At 41.7% G+C, this 25,890-nt stretch overlaps 2 protein-coding genes across 2 annotated transcripts in view; one reads left to right on the top strand and one right to left on the bottom strand.

Annotated features, from left to right (window-relative positions):
• The first annotated feature begins 5,870 nt into the window (after positions 1-5,870).
• DNAJA1 (DnaJ heat shock protein family (Hsp40) member A1) lies at positions 5,871-14,209 on the top strand. Its single transcript, XM_085317262.1, has 8 exons — positions 5,871-6,146; positions 6,419-6,596; positions 7,676-7,780; positions 7,889-8,116; positions 9,589-9,703; positions 11,447-11,562; positions 12,185-12,285; positions 12,935-14,209. Exons 1-8 carry the CDS (start codon positions 6,015-6,017, stop codon positions 13,151-13,153), a joined length of 1,194 nt encoding a protein of 397 aa, XP_085173388.1. The 5' UTR covers positions 5,871-6,014; the 3' UTR covers positions 13,154-14,209.
• A 2,388-nt stretch (positions 14,210-16,597) lies between these two features.
• The window catches only part of SMU1 (SMU1 DNA replication regulator and spliceosomal factor), a 16,041-nt gene continuing 6,748 nt past the window's right edge, over positions 16,598-25,890 (bottom strand). The window contains exons 8-11 of the mRNA XM_085317249.1: positions 23,669-23,795; positions 21,430-21,597; positions 20,999-21,151; positions 16,598-20,342 (exon numbers count right to left, since the gene is read on the bottom strand). Coding sequence (XP_085173375.1) covers positions 20,244-20,342; positions 20,999-21,151; positions 21,430-21,597; positions 23,669-23,795 — 547 coding nt within the window. The 3' untranslated portion in view covers positions 16,598-20,243. The remainder of the gene's footprint in view (positions 20,343-20,998; positions 21,152-21,429; positions 21,598-23,668; positions 23,796-25,890) is intronic.

Below are 25,890 nucleotides of genomic sequence, written 5' to 3'. Positions count from 1 at the left end.
GTGCGCGGCCCTGGGCCGGGGCCGGGGCCGGGGCCGCGGGCAGGCGGAGGGGGCAGCGATTGATCGGCGGATCTTTGACCTCGCCGCTTTCTCTGAATACCCCGGTTAAACCGGGGGCTGCTTGCACGGTACTTGGTCCAGCGCGCCCCAGGGATTGGGGACGTTGTCTGGATGTCCCACCCCAGCTGAAGTATTAACCTGTTCCCAAAAGCAAGGAGTGGGGAAACACATATACACACACGTATACATATACATACATAAGAAKAAGGGTTTGTGTTGTCTGATATGCGCAAAATGCGAGTGGGAATGTCTTAGTGGAATAAAAGCCACGGAAGACTAACCGAAGGTACGGGAAAAGCCAGTGCGGGCGTCCCAGCAATGAGCTGCCGGCTGAGGAGCGTGCTGCTGCGGCGCGCAGCGTGCCGACCAACAAGAGCACGGCGAAGTCTGGGATCCCACAGCGTGGCACCATCCTCTATGAACAAACCCCAGGGTCTGCCAGCATCCTCCTGGGAACATCTCGGTGCGAGATGATTCCMAGGGCAACTGCAGACCACTTGCTGAAACTCAGTGGGAAAAAAGCAGGGGAAGGACTAGGGCGTAGGCTAACATGAGAGTGAGTCAAATAATCAAACAGAGCAAAAGGYCTAGTTCTGCTGGCAGGGGACCTCCAGCAAGGGGATGGGTGCGTGTGTCAGCGAGCTGCGTTGTTAACGATGGTAGTCATTATGCTTCAGGGCAGCTAGCACAGGGCTCAACTGCGTGGCGAGGTCTCCCGTGCCAGAGAAGGAGACCCAGCATGCCCATAACCCCCCACCCTTGGGCAGCAAGCACACAATCCGGCAGCTGGTGGGGTCTGTCCATCAGAGCTTTACCAGGGATCTTGTAGGTCTGTAYAGGCTACAGAGAAGCAACTGCAGAAGTCTGCTACATGGCTGGGGTCTTTTGTGCAGGTGGGGCCTCACTGGAGAGAAAGSGTGCACATAGCCATGACGCTTAAACCTCACGGCACATCCAAGGTCTGACCCTTGGCCAAACTGTAAACTAGCTTGAACCTGACCAAGGTGTTTAAATGAAGAGGCAGCAGCGCCTGTGAGGGAAGAAGGGACTTGCCTGGCTCAGCTGCTCTGTGACAGCTCACTTGTGAGCATTCCCGAATCCTCAGGGACAGAGCCTGTGTGAGGGGATGGGAACTCATGCTTTTGCAAATGTACCCAAAGCGGTAAAATTGATGATCAAATTGTATACCTCACTTAAGGAGTATATTCAGGAACATCACAACAATTTGACTAACAAACTGTATTGGTCATGGAGCAGGCAAAGGCGTAAGAAAACAAGCTAACGCCAAACTCTGTATACTCTGTTCTCTGGAAGATGGAAAACAGCTACATAAATGCAATTGCAAAAAAGATTTCCTCACTTAAAAGAAAAATCAGCCTACATGGGACAAGATATTGAAACTATCAGTTGTATTGAAAACCATACAGGGAGAAAAAGGTATAAATCTTAACTTCATTACCCTATCAAAGAAAATAACACCTCTCATAGGGTGAGTGCAGAAAGAAAATGAAGTGACAAAGAGTTGCTTGCAGGAATATGGAGMAGAGATGGAAGAGTCAAGTGTTTGAGATTGCAAGTCAAAGCTACTGGAGAGATGATAGCTGATGCATGGTATCCTGCTGGAGAGGTTAATCACAAGAATATGAGAAACTAAGAGCCCTAGAAGCACGTTTGCAGAACAAGAAGAGGCCTATAACAGGAAAAAACAGCATCTTTAACTGCCAACACCATTACAAGAAACCAGAAGGGGTTGGAAAATGCCTCAATATGGAATGATCATAAAGAAAAAAATAATATAAAGAAACAGCTCAAACTTAGTAATAGATGGATGTAAATAATCTTAAGAGAAATGGTTTCAGTAGTTATAGTTAAAGCCAAACTATAATAGCCTGATGGTCTTGGAAGGTCTTTTTGTTTTATAAGGTCATCAATTGAAGAACAACTTGACTATAAACAGCCAGACCTAATGATAGAATTACTCATTTTGGCATTTTTTTTACCAAGTATGTAAGTAAAAGAATGAATCCAGGCACCAGAGTAGAAAGCTATCTGTTAAAGGAAGAGAGCTTAGACAAGTATTAAAGGGTATGYGTACCTGCCTGGTAACTAAGCTTAACAGCTGTATTCTAGTGTTTCTAGAAGTTAACTCTATATGATCCTAAATAATGTGTCAACACTTTCCCTTGAAAGGAAACRAAATAAAGGACAATACAATTATGCATAAAAACTCTGGATTTATAAATGCAAAGTTGTCTGTCTATTATCAATAAGACRGGGGAGATGGCAGAATGCAAAAGTAAAAAAGAGGTGTGACCAATTATATCTGAAGCTCCTATGAAGAAAAATATTCCAGCCTGTAGAACAAAGATAATTATTAATCTTTCATTAGCTGTTATCTTCAGTAGGAAACACAGGAAACAGTGTATCTCATTCCAATCTTATYGATATATGTATGGCATGTGTGGGTGTGTGTATTTATGAGTATCATCACGTWTTTACAAAAGATGCTGCAMAATGTTGAGAAAGATGAATTGCTGACAAACTAAACTCCCCTGAGTTCTGAGACCCGGGCCTAAGTATAACACCTTCAATATCTCTACTGCTGTTTTCAGCATGTCATCTGTGAGATTAACAAGGGATTGGTAAAAGAGTCAATGGATGAGTAAATATGTAAGCAGTCACAGAAGGATTATTAATCACCAAGGTTATGAATAATCAAATACCATTGCAAGCCTATAAGAAAAAATATTCTTGGAATAGCACCCTTAAGACTGCAAGGCTGTAACCTATGAAAACACATCAAATTGTAATTTTGTTTATACAGAGTGTGTTAAGTACTACCTAGGTCTATGTGGTTACAAACTGTGTAACTCCAGCTGATTACAACACTCTTATTTGGGCACTGACTCACCTGTGAGGCAAGAGCAGAGCTTGCCACAGCACAGCCTTATCAGTAAGCAGTCAGTCACTGCGATTGAGCTGAGAGATGGGCATCTGCAAGGCCAACTACTGCACTCWGAAGATTTGAGATATTGCCAGATAGTCATCAAATTAACCGCACTGAACCCATTGCAACAGGTCAATGCAGTCCGACAGTTGGAAAATCCTAGACGGAAGYCTACATAAAAGCACTGTCGAGTTGAAAAGGTCTCACAGAATAGTTAATCTTAAGTAGTAAAATCCTTAACTCTAGATCTGAAATACTGTGCAATAAGTTATAGCAGGTAAGTGAATTAATAAATCAGCCTACAGCTTCCAAATGCAAAGAATTACCTGCCAAAAATACCTCTGCCTCCTTGTATGCAGCTGATTGGTTGTCATGCGTCATGCTAATATCAACATTTGGAGGGGAACTGGCAATACTGAAGAGCCTTTAATTGAGTGGCATTGACCTTAAATAACACACAATCATTTGTTAAAAAATTAAAAGCACCATGATATCATACAAGTGTTACATCAGAATCATTATTCAGACTTCAAGGCAAGTAGCTAATGAAACTCCTGCACAGTGGCTAAAAACTTTGATAGCTTTAGCTCATTGATACTGCTATTTTGCATCTATTCACACACCCAGTATTTGTTTCACTTCTTGTTGCCTTTATATTATTAACTGTAGTAACCACTTTCTAAGCATCTTTGTAATAGGTATAAGGTTGCTGGTGTAACCTGCAAATTACAGTATCTTCAGGAAAGGCCAGCTGTATGCAGATCAAGAGGTGGAGTGCAGTGATCCTAAGTGGAATGCTGTTGTACGTCATGGAGCATAGTGGTGCACCTAACAGCCGACCTGAGTAGGCACAAGCCTGTGCTGTGTTGCAATACCTTTTAGCTGCAGGAAGGACTGAGATGGCTAATTGTAACACAGGCAGCTATAGGCAGCTCCCACTTGGCCACCTGYRTGTCCTTATCTTCTAGAAACGAAACAGCATGTTCTCATGTGAACATCCTTTTGCTGGGCAGTAAGAATGATCAATAGAAATGTTTTCTGCTAAGCAGCTCTGCAGAGAAGGACCTGGGAGTGCTGGTGGATGACAAATTGACCATGAGCCAGCAATGTGCCCTTGTGGCCAAAGAGGCCAATGGTCTCCTGGGGTGCATTAGGAAGAGTGTTGCCAGCAGGTGGAGGGAGGTGATCCTGCCCCTCTCCTMAGCCCTGGGGAGGCCTCATCTCGAGTACTGCACCAGTTCTGGGCTACCCAGGACAAGGGAGACATGGAGCTACTGGAGACAGTCCAGCATAGGGCTACAAGGATGATCAGAGGGCTGGAGCACCTGCCCTATAAGGAATGGCTGCGAGAGCTGGGCCTCTTCAGCCTGGAGAAGAGAAGACTGAGGGGGGATCTTATCAATGTGTACAAGTACCTGAAGAGAGGGTGTCAAGGGGATGGGGACAAACTCTTTTCAGTGGTGCCATGTGACAGGACAAGAGGCAATGGGCAGAAACTGAAGCACAGGAAGTTCCGCCTGACCGTGAGGGGGAATTTCTTCCCTGTGAGAGTGACGGAGCACTGGACCAGGTTGCCCAGAGCGGTGGTGGAGTCTCCTTCTCTGGAGATACTCAAGGCCCGCCTGGATGCAACCCTGTCTACCATGCTCTAGGTGACCCTGCTGAGCAGGGAGGTTGGACTAGATGATCTTCAGAGGTCCCGTCCAACCTTACTGATTCTATGATTTTATGAAAATCCTCTTCAGAGACCAAAATGCTGGTGAACCTCAGCATGGGCAGTATCAGTGCAGTGTGCAGTGTGCGTGTAATGCTGCATCATCTTGAAGTTGTCATCATCAGAAGGGATRTAAGATGTAATTGCCAATCTTTTATTCCACTCCTATCTTTGAATATTCTGATTATGCATCATATTTTACTCAAAGATTCAGATGGTGCACAGTAGGATGCAGAGGCACTCAGCAGAGGCACCTGAGCATGGATCTCCAAGTTAGTGAAACAGCCACTGGCATTTGCGAGTTTGAGGGATTGCAGCTGGGACAGGAAAACATGCACAAATGTGTGCAGAGGCACTCTTGAGTCAGGCACTGCTGCTGTGTGAGCATCCCTGGCTCCTCCTGTGAGTGGCTCTTTCATTGCTTCTGAGAAGCTTCAGTTTGAATTCAAAGCTATGGTTCAGGCTCTTTATAGCCAGCGGTAACTCCCAAGAAATGTCAGAAGYGCTAAAGCTTAGAAGTAGACTGTCCATGGTTTCAGGTTTTTAATGTAAACATGTATATTTTACAGTGAAATTAGTAACTCTTGCTYCTTGATACTTTACAGGAGAACAGAGGACACGCGCTGCTGAAGTGAGGCCCAATGTAGGGACATCCCTCCACCCCTCCTCCTTTGCTTTCTTTTCCCTACGGGCGCCCAGGCACTGCGTGTTCCCAGGCTCCTCCAGGTARAATGGGAGGCAGGCAAGGAAAGGGCGACACGGATGAAAGCTTCGCCGTTTCGGCTTGGAGACCCTGCCGTCTGAGCACGATGACCGCCTGCCTCCCGCAGCAGGCCTGCACCATCCGATCGCCTCCTCACCGGGTCCCCCTCAGCAAGACGCGGCTGGCCCACGGCAGCAGAGCGCCCCGCCGCAAGTACCGCCGTTACGGCCGTTGCGACGCAGTRCAGTGACGCCACCGCTGGGGCATGCTGGGAGCCGTAGTCCGCGGGCAGCGCAGCGAGCATGCGCGATGCCCTAAGAGCTGACGGATGGGAAGCGGCGATTGGCCAGCCTTYTCCCCCACCTCCTCCTCGTATTGGCTGGCCTCCCTTTGAACCCGGCAGCCGGCGGGGCGGGATTTCCGGGGAGGGGCCGCGCCGGCTTAAAAGTCCCCGGATGCGGGGACCGGCTCGGAACTTTCCAGAAAAGTCGGGAGCTGGGCGAGGAGTTGCCGCCGCTGCCGCCGCTGCCGCCGCGCGCGGGAGCACCCGCCGCTGAGGGGGCYGGAGCGCCGCGCCGGGGGCCGCCGCCATGGTGAAGGAGACGACGTACTACGATGTGCTGGGCGTGAAGCCCAACGCCTCGGCCGAGGAGCTGAAGAAGGCGTACCGCAAACTGGCGCTCAAATACCACCCTGACAAGAACCCTAACGAGGGCGAGAAGGTCGGTGGCGGGCGGTCCTCCCTTGCGGGAAGAGGGGGGCGGCGGAGGGGGTGTCTCCGGGGCAGCGGGGACGGGGAGTGTGCTGTCCCGTGCGGCTGACGCGGCGGAGGGGGGGAGGCACCTTTTGGGGGAGGGGGGTACCGTTAGGAGAGGGCTTGGCGGGAATGAAAGAGTCCCAGCGGGGAGGGTGCTGGCAGGATGAAGTTCGGGGGGAGGGGGGGAGGAGGAGGTTAAGGTCAGGATGTCCAAGGCATGACACGTGTCTTTCACAGTTCAAGCAGATCTCCCAAGCTTATGAGGTACTGTCAGACCCAAAGAAGAGAGACCTGTATGACAAAGGCGGCGAGCAGGCCATCAAAGAGGGTGGCTCTGGTAGTAGCTTCGGGTCACCCATGGACATATTTGATATGTTCTTTGGCGGTGGTGGGAGGATGCAGAGGGAGAGACGAGGTAATGTGCCTTTTTCTGAGACTTTTGCAAGCTTTACAGTGTAATTGTTCTGGTGGAAAGGATTGAAATCCCTTGGGTGAACGCTGTAGATCTAAGACTGTAAATAATATTAAAATAAAGTTACAGGCATTTTCTGGAAATCAGCAAAAGAATTGTTTTTAGCTCTTAGAACCTGAAATGAGCAGGAAGAAGCCATTCAGTTTATACAATAGTAGTTTGATCTCTTATGTATTGCCTCGTGTTAATATCTAACCAGATTTCATGTTTGGAAAACCTTTATCTAAGTGTAAGCCCAGCTTTTAATAATCTGCATTGGAAATGGGATGGTAGCATGTCTTAAAATRCTTTATAGCTGAGGTGTTGTAAATATACTGCCTGTACATGAATGTTTTTGTGATCTTTAGTTGAAGATAACTGCAGCTTGAACAAGGTAGGCAAAGCAGCTTCATTTTCTGAAAACTTACTGTTTTCATGTGGTGTTCAGTGGAACTAGTCTGAAGCTACAATAAAAATCCTTGAAATTAAAGTCTAAATTACATATACTGACAAAGATTTTAATCATAATTAAATGCTTGAGAATCATGCTGCTTCTGTTAATTCTGTTGATAATAAAGGGAATTAAGAGTACTTGTATCAGAATGTTACACAGGGTTTTTTGGTATCAAGGTATTTCTAGTAAGCCAGAACTTGTTATACTTGATGAAATTAAGCCTGCAGTAAGCAAGGTTCTAATTGATTCATGACTGTAAAAATTTAGTTACTCAATTCAGTTTCCAGAAATCTCCTTGTGAGGGGGAAGTAGTGCTTTGCTGGCTCCAAACACTGTCTTCTACTTCCTTGTAGTTGTATGAATGTTCAGTCACTTTAGATAAAACTAAAAACTTGCATATAATGCTTAGATAATATCTGAGTTTCCATATGTTTTGTTTTTATTGTTTGGGTTGTCACAGAAAAGCCTTCTGATTTACTCRGTTTGTAAAGACTTGTTTTAATATGACTTGAGCATAGTGATAGGGAAATACTCTGTTATTTTTAAACTAAACTTTCAAGCGTGAGTAAATACACTTTTTGTTTTACAGGCAAAAATGTTGTTCATCAGTTGTCAGTAAGTTTAGAAGATATGTACAATGGTGCAACAAGAAAACTAGCTTTGCAAAAGAATGTTATCTGTGACAAATGTGAAGGTAACTAATGCTGAAACACCTTACTTACTTATGAAACTGCAACTTTTCTGCTGCTTGCTTTCTTCTGGTAGTGCATAACAATATATCTACAATTTGTATTCTTTCCAGGTCGTGGTGGTAAAAAGGGTGCTGTAGAATGCTGTCCTAATTGCAGAGGCACGGGGATGCAAATCAGAATTCACCAGATTGGTCCAGGAATGGTGCAACAAATTCAGTCTGTGTGCATGGAGTGTCAGGGGCACGGGGAGCGTATCAGCCCCAAGGACAGGTGTAAGAGCTGCAATGGCAGAAAAATTGTTAGAGAGAAGAAGATACTAGAAGTTCACATTGACAAAGGTGAGAGGATTGTAATAAGTTGAGGTACTAAATTTGAATATACTGACGCAGATTTTGCAGCACTAAAACAGAAGCTTTAGTAAAAGCTAGGTGTTGATTTAGTATTRTGGTCAGTAACACTACTGAATGCAAATTAAGAAAAGTAGCCTGTTGCTACTTTTTTAAAAAGTGGTGAACTTGTTTTTAGGGAAGAGTTTAATTTCTTTACACATAACTAAGAATGAATTCCAAAACCTTTATTATGGTAAGCAGTTAATTGTTTTTGTCTAGTGCAACTTTGCAAGCAAAAATCTTGGTTAATTAGGCTGATGAAATAAGACACAAATAATATTGTTTGTTGACTCAGCTTACCTAGTGAGTTTTGTCAGCCTGTTAGGAAACCCTGCAGACTCCGATCACTTCTACTGTGCATCAGTGTGAAGGGGAACCAGGTCTGCTATAGTAATAAGGTGTAATGACAGTGCTAAGCCTACAGTGCTTAGAACTAAGTTTGCTATGCAACCCTGACAGTGTTCTCGGTGCAAGCGTTCTTTGTTGGGCAAAATGTAACTCAGTATGTAAACCCTCACAGCGATGGGGTAATGTGAGCTGTCAAATGACAAATGCATTTCTTCTGAGTATGCTGCTCAAAACTTGGCAGGAGAAATCTCTGGAACGGTAGGGTTTCTAAGACGAAACATACTGACATGCACATGGCATGCCACGGATTTGCACTTGATTATCATCTGTAGCTGTTYTACATGTATGTGTAAGCATACCTTACGTAATGCCTGTATTTTGTGGATTTTTTTGTTTGTTTTTGTTTTGCTCAGAAGGAAAAAATCCTACAATATTTTGCAGTTCGGTAAGAATGTAATGTGATCATTYAAAACATGGAAATGATGAAAAAAGCTAAATCTTTCCATTTTAGAAAACCAGATTCCACAAGCTAGCATGAAGCAGCTAGAATTTGTGGTACAGTGATTTCCCCGTAGGTTAAATCTTAAGTGAAGATTACTTTCCTAAGAGTGTTTCTTACCCTTTGCAGGCACGGAGATCATGTTTCATAAGTAGCTCTACTACTAATACTTAMAAAATCTAAGCTGATCGGTTGTTTATTTTCAAAACAAGTGTTGTATGCAGTGTTGTTTGTCATCTTTGTAGTACATGCTTGTGCATGTAATGAAGMTATTTTGATAATGTTTTCCCCTAGGATTTTATCTTAGCAGGTGGTGAACTACAGTTAAGCTTGATGATATGAGACAKAGCTCAGGTTCACAGCACTAGAATCTTTGGACGTGTGAATTGATAAAAAACACATAATGCTACAAGGGAAGGTCCTGAAGCTCCAGTTTCAAGATGTAGAGATCTCCTAGTACCAACTTGTACTTATTAATAGTTCATGTTGTTGCTTTTATTTTAAAAGGCTGTTATTAATAGTTTATGTTGCTTTTATTTTAAAAGGCTGATATACTACTTCTTTCCTTCAATAGGAATGAAGGATGGTCAGAAAATAACATTCCATGGTGAAGGGGACCAAGAGCCAGGACTAGAGCCAGGAGACATAATTATTGTCTTAGATCAAAAAGATCACTCTACATTTACAAGGTAAAAACTCTGCAAGTCTTTTGTGTTTACTTCTGAGATGCTTGTCCACAAGGTTCCTTGGGGACCACTGGCTTTGTAGTTACTGGCAACATCATTAGGTAGGATCGTATAGCTAGAGTTCAACTGTGAGTTTTTGATGGTCAAAGTAATACTGACTTGTGCAAGAATACTGGTAGAACTCATCAAACTGTTAGTGTTCTGACAGCACAAAATATTTTTGTGAGCCTTTGCAGTAGAAGGGACTGGAAGGCAAATAGAATGAAGTTGCAGTTATTGAGAGTTTACAAACCTTGAATTTCGAGAACCCAGAAATTTTGTTCAATTGTTGTGAATATCTGCAAAAGCTGTTGTCCTCAAAATTCCTTGTTCTTTCTAGGGTAGTTGTCCATCATTTAACTCAAATTGATCTTTTAGTGTAGGCGGATGGTTGCTCATTTAGCTTCAGGGCAGTGCTTCACTATTCTTCAAGGATTCTGTTTATGACAATTAACCTTTTTATGTCCTATTCATGGCTCCCTTCTGATGAAAGTCAAGGTGGTCTGTCTGATGGCAAAGGTGGTTCTCCCCTATTCATTCTGCACCTTAGTGAACTGGGTAGGGTAATCAATCAGTCCAGTCTGTTCTTTCTTGTGAAACCAAAAGTAACTCAAACAATCAACCATGTCTTAGGCACTTTGTGTTACCTAGCAATACTGCTTGGTTTTGCAAGCTTCCTTGTTTCAAGTTACTGTTCATGGGAATTAGTTTATACAGTTTCTTTTTTTTCTGATTAAAAACACTGACCACCTAACAAATTTACTGTGTGGCACTTAGTGTCTTACTGTTTCTGTTTAGAAAAGTAATAAGGTCAATGGATTTGGGAAGGCATTTGTTTCTTGAGGAGGGGATGTGCCTCTCAACAGTTGATCCCTTTGGTTGCTGGTGCACATGACAAATCAAAAGTGCTTATGAAGCACGTATACCTGTCCTGTATGGTGCCGAACTCTGAGTTTGTGCTGAAACTGTGCTGAAGAGCATTGAGCTTACAGGTTAAAGAATCAGTTTGACCACTTTTGATAAGCTGAGTTAGCTGGTTTTATTTGTTAGTTCTAATGAAAGTAGATGCTGGATTAGCTATGTCAAAGAGTAGATCTGGGCCATACTTTTGCATGGTACCTGGGACTTGTTGTCCGTTGCTGTCCATCTTCCTGCCCACTGCCATTAGCTCCAGCGTCTTTAGGTTTCCCTTGATATTTTTGGTCTYGTAGGGTTATGCTGAAGTCATGCTGCTTCTGGAATAGATGGAATGTTTCTCATCTCCCTTCAGAGTCTAAAATTATCTTTCTAGGCAAGTCTTTTTCCAGAGACCTTTAAAATAGTTTGCATGAGGTAGCTTAGGTTCTTTYAATAGGCTGGAAGTTTTCTCAGCCCTTGGACACATAAAGGCATCACTTGCACTGTATTACTGAAGTCAGAATAGGCAGTTAAAAAAAATCATACTCCATATTCTAGTATTTCTTGGTGTAATCTAGAAGGTGGTTTGATAATAAACCACCATTTTGAGTTGCCATTGCCTGTTTAATCTTCCCTGGGAAGTTGAAAAATGAATTTTCCTGTAAGTGGGAAGGAGCAGTGAAATGAAACTAAATACAGCTGAGCCTTATTCTTTCTTTTTAYTTAAATAAATTTAAAAGCTTCCACACTTCTAATAGCTGATTTTGCTTCTTCCCCCTCTGTGACTMTTCTTGTTTGGTTCTACCTTAGACAAGATGAAGATCTTCTTTTGTCTATGGATATACAACTGGTTGAAGCACTATGTGGCTTTCAAAAACCTATCACAACACTGGATAACAGAACTATAATTATTACCTCCCATCCTGGTAAGTGTTGGCTTGCTTTCTGCCAAATGTCCCTGCATCTAGCAAATGTAAACTGTAAACAAAAAGTTCAAGGGAACAGAAGCAACTGACCAACTGCACGAGAAATGTGCTGGTACCAAGTATTTTTCCTAGTCCTTGCAGTACAAAATTTTAACAAATAGGGATTTTGGATAGTGGCCAGCACTAGCTAACTCTTTCTTTGCGTGATATAGTAACAGAACTTACCTCATGGACATACTTATATCTTGAGGATACCTCATGAAAATTGAAGGCCGTGGGTCTCAGAAAACTACTTTTTCAGCCTTGGAACTGATGGAGCACATAACATATTTGTAAGTATGCTTCCTTTGGGAAGCATAACGAGGTTAAAAGAATGTAATGTACATATCAACCTGGTCTCCTACTCAGAAGTTACCAGGCAGTAAGTCCTTGATAGACTAATGCATATCACTGTATCTGTGTAAACACACTGTAGAAGGCTACATGAATACATACCTAAGGGAGTTAAAATTAAAGCTGCTTGTTCTGCCTGTATGAATTCCCCCCACTTTTCTTTCCTTCTGATTTTTTTTTTTTTTTTGTTTTTCTGTTTTTGTTTTTTTTTTTTTTTTTTTTTTTTTAGGCCAGGTTGTCAAGCATGGTGCTATTAAGTGTGTGTTGAATGAAGGTATGCCAATTTATCGCAGACCATATGAAAAAGGACGTCTGATTATAGAGTTTAGGGTAAGTGGATCAGCTTACTACTGTGGCATTCCTCATCAYTGAATATTTAGCATGTATCTGAATATCTAGCAACAGTCAGAAAATACAATTTAACAAAAGAGATCATAGGCTAGACGAAAGCCAAAGCTTCCCAAACATCTTTGTACTCAAAATATATTAAGTACCAGAAGAATTTCTTTGGATATGTTGTGAATTTCCATCTGTTTGACATGTTATTTAGTTTCTRTCATCTTGTAGGAAGGACTGAGTTGCTCTTTGTGCTAGAGCAAGGGAGTAGGCTGGAAAACACTGTCCTTGCTGGAGAGAAGCTTGTGGGAGCTGTGACAGCAGGCTTTGTCTGCTACAGTTTTAGGGAAGATTCAAGCATATCTCTAATACTGGGATGTATGCCTGCTTTGCTTCTGTAGGGATTCGAGATSATATCCTGGAGCAGAACAAATACTGAATAAAACTGAGTTAAGTTACCAGATCCAGTAGAAGTTAACTTTTTCCGGGGATTAAACTGCCACAGTTACTTAAACCCAGTGATGAAGAAATAACTATGTAATCTRTGATAAAGCTGACTTGGGGTGAGGGGGGAAGGAGTGAGATGGAGAAAGGCTGGTTCAGGCAAACTACTGTAACTGCATGCAGCTTTTAATGATTTCAGGTGAACTTTCCAGAGAGTGGCTTCCTCTCCTCAGATAAGCTGTCTTTACTGGAAAAACTGCTACCAACAAGGCAGGAGATACAAGAAACTGAGGAAATGGAACAAGTGGATTTAGTGGACTTTGATCCATCTCAAAAAAGGAAACACCACTATAATGGAGAAGCCTATGAAGATGATGAGCATCACCCTAGAGGTGGCGTTCAATGTCAGACATCATAAAAGGGCCAGTGAATAACATGTGATGCTTGTTTTGTATGCATTAGTGGATGAGTGAAGGACTACAAGCAGTTTACCCTCACTTCCTGCTATTTGTTGTTTATTCAGCCATAGTTGTTTCTAAAAGCATAAAGAAATAAACTAAGTAATTAAAATGACTTTGCAATTTGTATAAAGCTCCAGGATGCAAACTCAGATGGAGTTGATTGCACTTCACCCCTGCCTGTTGGTCAAGAAAACTCCCTTCCCTGCTTGTCTTTATTTCAAGCCTTGTAATTCCTGTATGTRTGCAATTGCCCAGGCTTAGACTAAGATTCTGTGGTGTTACTTTGGTATTCTAGATCTTACTATTAATAAAATATGCACAAGTACTTATAATTCATGGTAAGATACAGTTAAATTTTGTACTAATTAGGATAAATTGTTAATGTTCTGGGCATGTACTGGTGTTTATCAAGTAAAGACTGGCTCTAATGCAACCACGTAATACATGAACCTGAGAAGAATGTGGTCAGTCTTCACAGGCCCATTTCAGCCACACAGTTCACCAGCTGTCTCAAGTTACTGCACTTACTGTCAAATAGTCCCTTCCCTAGCCAGCTTTGGTCCTGATCTTTGAGCTAGATGTGAAGCTTTGCTTCATCACTGACTGCTCTTTGGTTGCTGTTCCACACTGTGAAGTTGGTGGGCATTTGGCTACTGCAGGAGCTTCTTTCACTACTATGCAAGAGGAAAATCCTCCAGGGTTTATTGACTCAGTGTGCTGTTTGGAGTCTGTTCAGTCTGCTGGTGTGTGAAGCCTGACTTCCACCTTGATTACTGAAATTACATACCCTTGAGTGGTATGTTAATGAAAGCAGTAGCAGCCCTGCTGTTGAGAGTGCATGAGCTTGTAGAGGAGAGAACCATAGATGTCAGTGAATGCAAGCAACTGATACATCTAGGCTGTTCTGAAATTCATGTATTGTGTGCATTATTTTAAGCTGATTCTTGAAAAATTCTGTATKAATGTTCTAATTATTGTAGATGAAACATTTCCAATATAATTACAAAATTGTTCATTGCCTCTTTTCTTAAACCAGATACTGGTTTAAAGAAGCCACCTCCCCCAACTTGTATTTTAGACTGCTGTTTACAGAAAAATCCTGGCAAAAATGTTCTTTCATGAGAAATGCTGAGAAAACAGGTCCAGCTTTAACCTCTAGTATGGTAGTTTAATCTTGTATCACCGTCTGCCTTCGGATGCAGCGTATACTTTTGTATTCCTCTAAAGCAAAGGTGTCATGAGAAAAAAAAAMTCTTCAGTTTTTCTTGTTGGGAATGGCTGATAAAATTACAGTGTACGTGCAATAATTTGAATCTGTGAAGTGGAAAACAGTCTAGAAAGCATCTCTTGGCAGGCTCTTCAGACCCTTGTCATGAGTGGTATGAGCTTCATTTTATAAAGGCAGTTGTTGAAATGGCTCTTGTCTCAAATGCRGTTCCTCAAAAACTGAAGCACAGGAAGTTCTGCCTGAACGAGAGGAGGAATTTCTTCACTATGAGAGTGACAGAGCACTGGAACAGGTTTCCCTGGAGATACTCAAAATGCACATGGATGCAACCCTGTCTAATATGGTCTAGGTGACCCTGCTTGAGCAGAAGGGTTGGACTGGGTCATCTCCAGAGGTCCCTTCCAACCTTACTGATTCTATAATTTTTTGGGGCATACAGCTAGAGACTCTYGATTCACCTACATCTTTTTCATTCTTTGTCACAACAGAAATGTTGTAGGCATGGCTCCATTCCAGATTCCTGTTGGATGGGTGTAATACATGTGATGTGCAGCAGGAGCCATTGCTGCATCAGTGATTCAAACAATGTAATCCTGTCTCTAGCACAGGGGCAACAACTTTTGTGGAAAAAAAGCTCAAGATATGCTCATTTTCAGTTCAGCATGCACCCTGCATGTGAAACTGCCAGCTACCTACCATTAAGGTCACGACCATGTTAACATCCAGTGTCTTTGGCTGAGCAGGTGTTACCCGTTGAGGCTAAAGCAAAGGTGGCATTCTGCCTTTTCTGTATCCTGTGTCACCAGGACTCCAGCTCCATTCAGTGGCAGGCCGATGTTTCTCCTAGTCTTCCTTTTGTTGCTGGCAGGTTTACAGAAGCACTTGCAGTCTTTGACATGTATCAGGAGATTAAATTCCAGGTGGGCCTTGGCCTTCCTCAGCAAGCCTGTGATTGACATAAACCCCACATCCCTCCTACTAATCTTTTGTGCTAGCAACACCGTTACGGGGAAGAACAAAGCAGTTGCCCCTATGTATTTCAGATACCACCATGAGGCAAGGCTACTCCACTTCTGCATGTCTACTGTCAGGAGTAATGACCTCATTTGGCCCAGCAAGCATCTGTGCTCAGCCAGGCAGTAATATGCTGAGCCTTGACAACAGCTTTACTACTCACAGGCACGCACTACCTGAACACAGGGGCCTTGTGATTGGTTGGGGGGGGCGGTGCACCAGTAACTTGCGCTATCTGCTCAACTACCTGCTGCTGCAGATTCATGTACACCGTTACACTCAGCAGCTCAAATTCCGGGCAGCTTTGGCCTCTGTTCACCAAGCACTCTGAAGCGCGAGACCAGCCCCCGTAGTGGCTCTGACAGCAGCGGCACAAGCTGCGGTAAGTGTCACACAGCTCACTTCCTGGCTTCAAAGCCATGACCCCAGGATGGTGCTGTAGAGAACCAGTAGAGATCAACCACTCTCTGCTGGTTATGAGGATAGAAGGTAAAACAGGATAAGGAGTACAAATTGCTTTTGTAAGACAAGCCATTGTCTTCTGATTGTTACTGCTTTCCTGCAAATTTCCCACTGAGTTGATGTTTGCAATTACCTTAGCTGTTTAATCCCCCCACCCTCCCCACTCCCAGGGAATTCATGCCACAGGATCTATCCAGTCTGTTGTAATGATTCCCTCCACTGTGCAGTAGGCTTGCAGAACCACCTTTTCCCCTACAAATTTAAATTTTAGCAGCTCTACTGTACTACAGGTTTGCTGTGAAATTCTAACTCCTGCTGTAGACTCTTAAAAAAAAAAAAAAAAAGAAACTTCTGTCTGTACAGTTTCAGGCSCCTAGTTGTCCTCCCTTCCTTGTGCTTTGTCTAGCTACTATCCAGCACCCGTGTGAAAATAAGATCCATGACCCCATCTCCTCTTCGGACTCAGGGTATGACCCGAAGTAAGTTGCTATATGATTTTTTCACTGGCAACATAATCTGGGAAAGGACACTCCTGCTTCCAGTTGTGACTGCTGCTCAACGCATGAGCAGGGAACACTGGGGGAAGCTAGGAACATGCTTCTGCGTGATTTAACTCATCTTTTCCAAAACCAGGGACAAAGACATGCCAGGTTCTGTGTTTTCTTAGGAAGCAAGATGAACAGTATTATAGCTCCCAGAGCAGTAGAACTTAGTTGTTTATTTACAAAGCTCTGAATTTGGAATGACATGAAATGCTTTACTAGTTGGCAGCAGCACACACCTCTTCCCAGACTGTGCTAGTCAACAGAGCAGAGTTCACCAAGTCCCTAGACTTTTCCTCTGACACTCAGATCTCAGTTCACTCAGCCTATGTGTTAAAAGTTGCAATCATCCAGAAAGGCCTTGGATCTATTTGGAGTTCCCTGCAATAAGGAGTTCCTGAAGCCCAAACCACAGATAGAAATTGAAGTTGCCATCYTTAAAAAGGACTCCTTAAATCCAAGCAGACATGATCCAGCAAGAACCTCCCCCACACACTCATTACAGGTTAATCACAAAAGCTTCTGTTGAGCACTTAATGCCAGAAACACCTATCTTCAAAGGTAGCTCTGCTGAAAAATAGTACTTGAAGAACATTTATAATTTACAGGAAAGATGATGCTGAAAATCAATCTCTGCTAAACATTTTCTGGCCCTTTTGGTTGCAGACYGAACCCAGGTATGCTCCAGCTGCCTACACTCACATGCAGGCCCCTCACACCAGCACCTAGTTTTAAATCCTCTGCAATACACAGAATCRCTGAGGCTAGAAGACAGCTTTGCAGTTCACATAGCCTAAGCCCTGCTCAAAGCAGGGTAAACTAAAGTAGGCAGATCAGGACTTTGTCCCATCAGGTTTTGACTGTCTCCAACGATGGAGACTCCACATCCTCTCCAGGCAACCTGTTTACTGTTTGATCACCATCACAGCACATTTAAATGGCATTTCTTGTATGTGTGCCCATTGCCTATTGTCCTTACATGGTGGTTATAGTAACGTCAACTTAATTCCTAGCTTGCCAAGCAGAGGTCTGCAAGATTTTCTCTGCGCTCCCTAATTATATTTGCATTTCACCACATTCCTACTTGCATTTTCATCTAAAAAACACAACTACTGCAGTCATTCAGTAATGTCAGGAGATTCTACTGCTAGTTGCAATAAACTACTGAGATATTTCTACTCCTGCCTATTTCATTATGAACCTAGACTTCAATAAAACACTTCCTGCCTCATGAGAATTTAGTTGTTTTAAAAGACATTTGCAAAAGATTTTCCTTTCCAGACATTTCCACTAAGTCTTCAGCTGATCTCTCTCTAGCTCTTATTAGGCATCAAGGGAAGGCTTAATTTTTCTTTACAGAGGGCAAGCTGGTTATGGTAGCTGAGCAGGACTATACCTGATATCTACAGGCACACAGCCTCTTTGGGCAAAATACTTGCAAAGGAAGTATAAAAATCAAGTTCTGCCCACACTTATAAAACTATGCAGGAACCTAAGGTTACTTATTTTTTGCTGAGATGGTAGCAACTGTTCTACATTCTGCAGGTACATACAGACAGGTGCTGCTTCCTCACTGCCTAGGCTAAAATGTGTGAACTGACCCACAAGACCTTCATTACATATCACTCCTCAGGCAAGGAATTTTGCAGGTCTGTATGTGCAAAAGAACTAGCTAGCTCCAAGAAATAATCCAACAATAAAGTTAGGGCCAATAGGCAATCAGTGAACAGTATTTTCCTCAATGCTAATTACAGCAYTAAATATAGCCTTCTTCAAATCCCGCAGAGAAAACAGCATGACACCTGGCATATTTTCCAGATCTAAAAATCTCCTTCTAGACTATGTTAAAAAAAAATAACGAGTACAAGCTATTTTACAAATTATTGCTGCATTCAAGGAGATAAAGTCTTTCCACCCTTCCATAAACATTAATAGATTTCCCTTTTCTATCCCTTGTGCACTTAAGGCAAAAAAAGACTGAAAATAATAAATAAAAAGGTAAGAGATGTCATTTTAAAACTAGAAAATGTATTTCAATCTTAAAAAGTTCAGGATTTTGACAGACAGCTTATTCATTTTAACTACTTTTCTTTTAAAGAGCAATATAAGGTCTAGTTTACGTTGAGGACTGGCAGCTCCATGTAATCTGAAGCAGAAGTGAGACACATGTTAGATAATACTGAAAATAGTTTGGCAAGATCCTCTCCTGTGTGAAAAGTACAAACTGCCAATGGAACTTGTGAATGATTTCTGACAAATTAGCATATCTTCACACAGGAAAAATAATCACTTTTTGCTATCAAAAAAATAACTTTATTGCCATACCTAAGGAATTAGAAAACAAGAATTAAAACATTACAACTTAAGCAGAGCTAAACACTACAGCTGTAGTGAATATGCAACACTATGCAAAAATTTATGCTAAAAACTTTCTGCATTTCCTTAGATATGAACAAAGATGAAATGAGTGTACGGTCAATGCTGAAAGATGTCAGTCACAGGCTGACAACCGACAGTTGCCTTAGGACCAATTCCATCAACTGAGAAAAATGTGAAGTTATTTAAATTGAAATTTATTAACTCATAAAGAAATTATTACTGTTTGAAAGATTACTGTTGCAAGAAAGCATTCTACAAGAGATGAGGACAGAAAGCAGCACGCCAGATTCCGATCTATTTGTGTTTGTATAATCATTACAGATAAAACCTTGACTTTAGCTGCATTCTAGAGAAGCTATGGTTGGATTTTAGAAGATACCAGTTCACAATGGTCTGCAGTAGCCAGGATCTCAGACAGATTCATCACCTTCTCCACCAGGCCTAAAAGATTCTTTTATCATAGTTGGGATCTAAATATCACTAACTGTTACCCTATGTCCCTAAGTATGTGCAATTAAAAAACTTTTACAGACATTATTTCAAGCTCCAATATGCTGTTCCCTTCTGCAGGAAGAAGGATGAGGATAAACTTAAAAAAATCAAAGTATTAATGCAAAAGCAGCATCACAGCACTTGACTTGGAAGTGAGAGTTTATGTAAAACAGGCTTTTGCATGTCCTAAAACATTGATCGTCTGAGGCCAGCTTCAGTCTTAAAGCTGGTCTGAACATTTTATGTGCTCACAGGAAGARGGCCCAAGTAATTTTTTTTTCTTTTGCCTGGAAGGAAAATAAAAAAAAMCAATAATATTACAGCTCACTGCCAAATGAGGCAGTTTTTTAGGGGGAAATGCTGGGAGATGGGAAAGAGAATGAGAAATACTTCTATTCTGAGAAAGCTATGTGATGTTGATAGGTATTGTTGGAAGAAGTATAGTAAAAAAAAAATGAAACACAGCAAAACACCCTGAACTAGAAATGCTTCTGCTTTGAAGCTAAGGATGTTCACTTACATTCCCTTCATTTCAGGGATAGAGACAGCCTTCTTATTTCACATCATTCACTCAAATAAAAAAGCAGTTGACTGCATTTTAGGAAGTCAGCGGCCACTTATAAATAGGAACAGTTTCTAGCTCTATCACTTCTATAAACAACATAGTAAGAGTACAGACTTCAGGAGACAGAATAATCATTCCCATAGAAGTTGTTTCAGCTACTCTGGCAAAAGTATTTGAAATTAATTGATGCTGTATCTAGCATCAACCTAGCTAATTTTAGACCAAAAATTAAAAAAAGGTGTTTTCTGGAAACCTGAACTGAAAATCGAGCAAGTATCAAGCTCAGGGAATTTAGACCTCGTAGAAGCATGAACATCAATACCCTGCATACAACAGGCACACTTCATAGCTTATTGAAAAGCAAGCTATGGCTTCCAGAGTTTGAGGAGCCCATCTTCACTGTAAGTAGCAATTAGGTTCTGGTGGGGGTGATGAGCAATGCCGATGACATCTTTTTCATGAACCTAGAGAATAAGCAGAAAGAAGCATCAGGAGATTATTCTTTTAGCAGTGATGCAAGCCAAATAATCTTTTCAAACAAGAACAAAACCTCTTCAATTAAGAACAAAAAGAACAAGAAAACAGGACTAAGGTTTAACATGCCTTCTGCACACAGCAAAAGCAGAGGAACACGATTATTCAATATTAAGTTCCAGTTTCACTTCAAGTTGCTAATTATAGGGGGAAGAGAGGGTTTAAATCACCTACACCCACTGAAATGCACTACATCTAAGTGTCACCCATTAAGTTTATAGACATTCAAGCTGGTAACTCTCTTCAGTTTATTTAATCCAAGGTAAATTTTAAAGAGCTTGATCATGATTCTCCATCAGCTAGAAGCCAGGTCAAGATTTGCTCTAGCTCAATTAAAACTTTGAACCAATTCACTCAATCGTCTTAATAGATAAAAGTTTTTTCAATTTTTAAAATTAAAAGCATTATACAAAAAACCTAAACACATTCCACAGCCAAATGTTCAGGCACATCTTCGTTACCAGTCATGGCTGCTTGAGATGACAGCTTCATGAGTACAGAACTTCTCCTTATGAATACTGCAAACAACTGCATTTAAATCAAATCCACATTTATAATGTTGCAAAAGCTCCAGATAAGGACTTACTGTCAGAGTTCTCTCCAGCTTGCCAGTCACTGTGCTAAAGCAATAGAGCACAAAATCTTCACCAACACAGTAGATCCATTCACCACGAGGAGAAAGGGCACAGCAGACAAAGTCACCACCTTCTCTCTTACCAGAGCTGAAGCTTCTCACAATCTGTAAAGATACCACCACAAAAACATTTTGCAGAATTAAACTGCTGCATATCCATACTATGTTCAGGTAAAAGTACTCAGCCAGCACAAAGTCTGTTTAGAAAACAAGACCTCTCCATATCTGTAGTTAAATACCCCATATCAAACTGTTCTAAAAAGCAGAATATAGAGTATTCGTCATGAAAGTAMAATGCCCAAAGCTAAGTTATAAATTCTATTCTGGCATTCTTAAAAATGATTAAAGGATAAGCTTGAAAGCACACCAGTAAGGTAACATACTTGTCCCTGCATATTCATAATGACAACTGTATTTGATCTGTTGCAAACGACGAAGTGTTCTGGATTTTTAGGCAGCAGAATGACACTGTTCACAGTAATATCTGTCCCAGCAGTGCTGCCAAGGGATTTGAAGGTGTTTGAGCACTCTGTTGTCTTCACATTCCAAACCTAACATGAAAAATACACACAAAAACAATTAGGATTAGAAAAAATACAGGAAAATTGACTAGTTTGGGAGCTAAGTGAAGATATAACATTAAGATTTTTATTTAATGCCCTGGAAGAGAAATATGAATTCCAAAAATGGTAGTCAGAAGCAAATTCTAAAAACAGAAAATTATCACGCTTACATTGAAGCGTAGATATCATAAATAATTTCATTATGATTGAACTCAATTTGAATTTCTCTTACCATAAAGAGGCCCTCGATTGCTTTCATTAAGTCCTTGTCCCTAAGAATAAGTCTAGATTTGCCTTCTGGTTTTAGGTGGCATCTGTAAATACCTGCACGGTCTCTGCACATGCAACCTACCTACCCAAGACAGACATGAGGATGTGCTGAAAAAAGTAAGGCCTTACTAATATCAATAGGAGAGATATCCCAGCTTAGAGCTGTTTCATTCACTATAGCAACAGCAGGCTGTTCCAGCCATTCAGAAACAGAAAATAGACCTGCTTGCTTCGTCCCTAAAAAGCAAAGTTTAACCATCCGCAGAATGTTTTTGCAGACTGCATACTAGTACAGTCAAAATGAGAGATACCTTCTTTTTATGCTATTCCTGTGATTAGTGCCAGCCTGAATAGTACAACTTTAAAGTATTTAACACTACACAAAATAATAATACTAATCATAAAACATAGAATCAGTAAGGTTGGAMGGGACCTCTGGAGATCATCTAGTCCAACCTCCCTGCTCAGCAGGGTCACCTAGAGCATGGTAGACAGGGTTGCATCCAGGCGGGCCTTGAGTATCTCCAGAGAAGGAGACTCCACCACCTCTCCGGGCAACCTGGTCCAGGGCTCCGTCACTCTCACAGGGAAGAAATTCCCCCTCACGGTCAGGCGGAACTTCCTGTGCTTCAGTTTCTGCCCATTGCCTCTTGTCCTGTCACATGGCACCACTGAAAAGAGTTTGTCCCYRTCCCCTTGACACCCTCCCTTCAGGTACTTGTACACATTGATAAGATCCCCCCTCAGTCTTCTCTTCTCCAGGCTGAAGAGGCCCAGCTCTCGCAGCCATTCCTCATAGGGCAGGTGCTCCAGCCCTCTGATCATCTTTGTAGCCCTACATTGGATTCTCTCCAGTAGCTCAAGGTCTCTCCTGTCCTGGGGAGCCCAGAACTGGTGCAGTACTCCAGACAAGGCCTCCCCAGGGCTGAGGAGAGGGGCAGGATCACCTCCCTCCACCTGCTGGCAACACTCTTCCTAATGCAGCCCAAGACACCATTGGCCTCTTTGGCCACAAGGGCACATTGCTGGCTCATGGTCAACTTGTCATCCACCAGCACTCCCAGGTCCTTCTCTGCAGAGCTGCTCTTCAGCAGGTCAGCCCTCAGCTTGYACTGGTGCTTAGGGTTATTTTTCCCTAGGTGAAATACTATACCCTGTTTAATACCAACAAAAATCCACTGCATTCCCCTTTCCCACATCTACAAATTGGGTATGTTTACTCACCTCTCATATGCTGGATCAACACTTTGCTTAATGTATCTATTCCTATATTCATCTCTTCAGTCAGTAGTAGTTAGTTTATTCAGTAAACTCTTTAACTATTCTATATTGAGTAGATCCATTCTTTGCTGAGATTACAAGGAGAAACCACCAGTTTCATTAATGCTGGATTATCTAGCTTATATGGCTAGAGTCTCCTAAGCTCCAAGAAATAAAAAGTCATCCAACACAGTAAGCAAGAAAGTCATTATTTTAGACAAGGGAACGCCTACATCCTAAGAAAAGAGTTTTCACAGTCAATTCTATTTATAGAATAAAACAAGAACAGGCAGGTGACTACTCCTCTCGTAAATACAGCAGAAATAGATTGTGCAGTAGTCTAACTAGAGAGAGAATCTTACTAGTTCTCATTCAAATCAATCTACAGCAAAGACCACAAGCAAAAAGACATATTATGCAGATAATTCCAATAAATAGTTTCTCCAAGGACTGCAATTGTTGTAACAGACCTTCCAGAACATACATACACTTTATGTATTTAATTTGCAAAGAATAGATGCTACGTTACCTTCACAGTGCCATCAGATGATGCACTAATAATATAATGACCATCCTGGGTAAAAGTAGCTTCATTGACAAAGGAGGAATGACCACGGAATTCTTTTAAAGTTTTGCCAGATTTTAAACCATGAATCCTGTAACACAATTGAAGTCAAAACTGAGCAAGGAACTGATCCATCCTCTGGTTTAACTATATTTTAAATGTGAGTTATGTTGGATGGACAAAAGCAAGAATAGAATGTGCTAAAAATTCGTAAAAAATAATTATTACAAGCTCTTTTCAAAGACAATAAGCATTTCTGTGAAAAGCTTAGAGAAATATCATCATCTTTCAGTCTAAAGGACATGAAATACATTATGCACATACTAGAAGGCAAGACCACAAAAAGAGAAACTATGAAAATGCAGAAACAAAATAAATCACAGTAAGACTTAATCTGGAAGGGACCTCTGGAGGGCTCTGGTCCAATATACTCCTCAAAGCCTAGCTAATTTTTAAGWGAAATTAGCATGCTCAGGGCCTTTTCAGCATCCACACATGGAGCTCCTGCCTCAGGACTGTGTGACCTTCATTGTGAAAAATTYTCTCCTTGCACACAACCAGAATTTCTCTCTTTCACAACTTATTTCATGCCCATTGCCTCCTGTATGCCTCTGGGAAGAGTCTGTTCAGTCTTTCAAAAGGAAATGGTATTATTAATCCATTTCAGTCTTAAATTTTAGCAGTTACTGGCCACAAAATAGTTCACAAAGATGTCTGAAGCCTTGAAAATGACATACTGGAATTCCTCATTCTATTTGTAGCTTGCTAGTCTTGATTCAGCAACATCCAATCTTACATAATCTCAAATGAAACGCTTTTGCTATATATTATTTAAACAGATTTACATCTCCCATTGAAATGTTTTGTAACGTGTCACTGTACAGTTGCTTCCAGGTCCATATAGTATCATTTTAATCTAAAACAATGTAGCTACCACTGAGTTTTAGAATACAGACAAGACACTCTTGAATATATTTCATAATCGCTTTCAATTAAACATGAAACATATACAAGCACTGATTCCAACTGTTTTGCAATGCAAGTCTCATAGCCTGCAACTTCATCTTGAAATGCACAGGTCTGAAGCAACGATAAAGAAGTTTTACGCCATGACAAACTGGACAAATAGACTGACAAAAGCCTCATGACATGCAAACCCTGCACCTGAACAGAACAGGCATCCAATCAGCTGGGGAATGACAGGCTGCAGCTGAGATCTGCAGAAAAGGATCTGGGTGTCCTTGTGCACAATAAGCTGAAAGTCAGCTGTGTGCCTTGGCAGCATGGATAGTCAGCCACATACCAGGATGCATCAGGAGAGGCACGGTCCATCTATTAAGCTTCCTCTCCACTTGGCAAAGATAAGGCCATATCTGGAATACTGTACCCAGTTTTGCCCCCCTCTTCCCCCAGTACAAGAAACACATGGGTAAACTGAAGCATCCAGTGACTAGACAGTTAGAAAGCTTCCAAGAGCCTACACAATGCATGAGGAGAGACTGAGGGGGATAGACCTGTTCAGCCCACAGAAGAAATCTGAGGAGGATTGAACTCCTTCCTTTGTATGGCAAAAATAAAAATTTAAGTCATAGAAACATAATAAACCAGAATAACCCTAAAGAAGAAAAAGAATCTGTAAACTAGGCAAAACTAATCTAAACAACTTCCAACTGTGCCAAAGTGCTTGTGTAGCAACAACAGAATAGCTTTGTTGCAATCCAGATCTACCCAGCAATAGCCAAATTCTACTCAGGAACAAGAATAGTGCACAAGATGTCAAAAAGGTTCAGGGTAAGAATTACCACATCACACAAATGTTGCAAAAGACTTTCCAGATGCTAAGAACTCTAAGAAACCTGGTTCAGACGAAATTGCTAGTAATCTGGTAACTCAGATTAACACAGAGATAGAGCATTTTAGAGACTAATCCTAGTGTTAAAAAGAAAAAAAGAAAAGAAAAAAGCATACCACAATCAACTTTTATTCTTGCTTTTACTCACTCTGTAAGGATCCCTGGAAAAGATGTGCAAGCTTGCTAAAATTATAATTGCTTCCTAGTCATCTGAAAAATTCTAACAATTTAACACCACCGCCTAATGTGGTTTCAAAGAGTAGATGGATCCAGATTTTTCTCAGAAGCGAATGGTGAAAAAACAAGAGACCAAGGGCACAAGTTACCAAAAAAA

This window comes from Rhea americana, unplaced genomic scaffold, assembly GCF_003343005.1.
Source record: "Rhea americana isolate MKP2758 unplaced genomic scaffold, rheAme1 scaffold_115, whole genome shotgun sequence".
In the NCBI taxonomy this organism is placed as follows: Eukaryota; Metazoa; Chordata; class Aves; order Rheiformes; family Rheidae; genus Rhea; species Rhea americana.
This window is presented reverse-complemented; position numbering and strand designations above follow the sequence as displayed.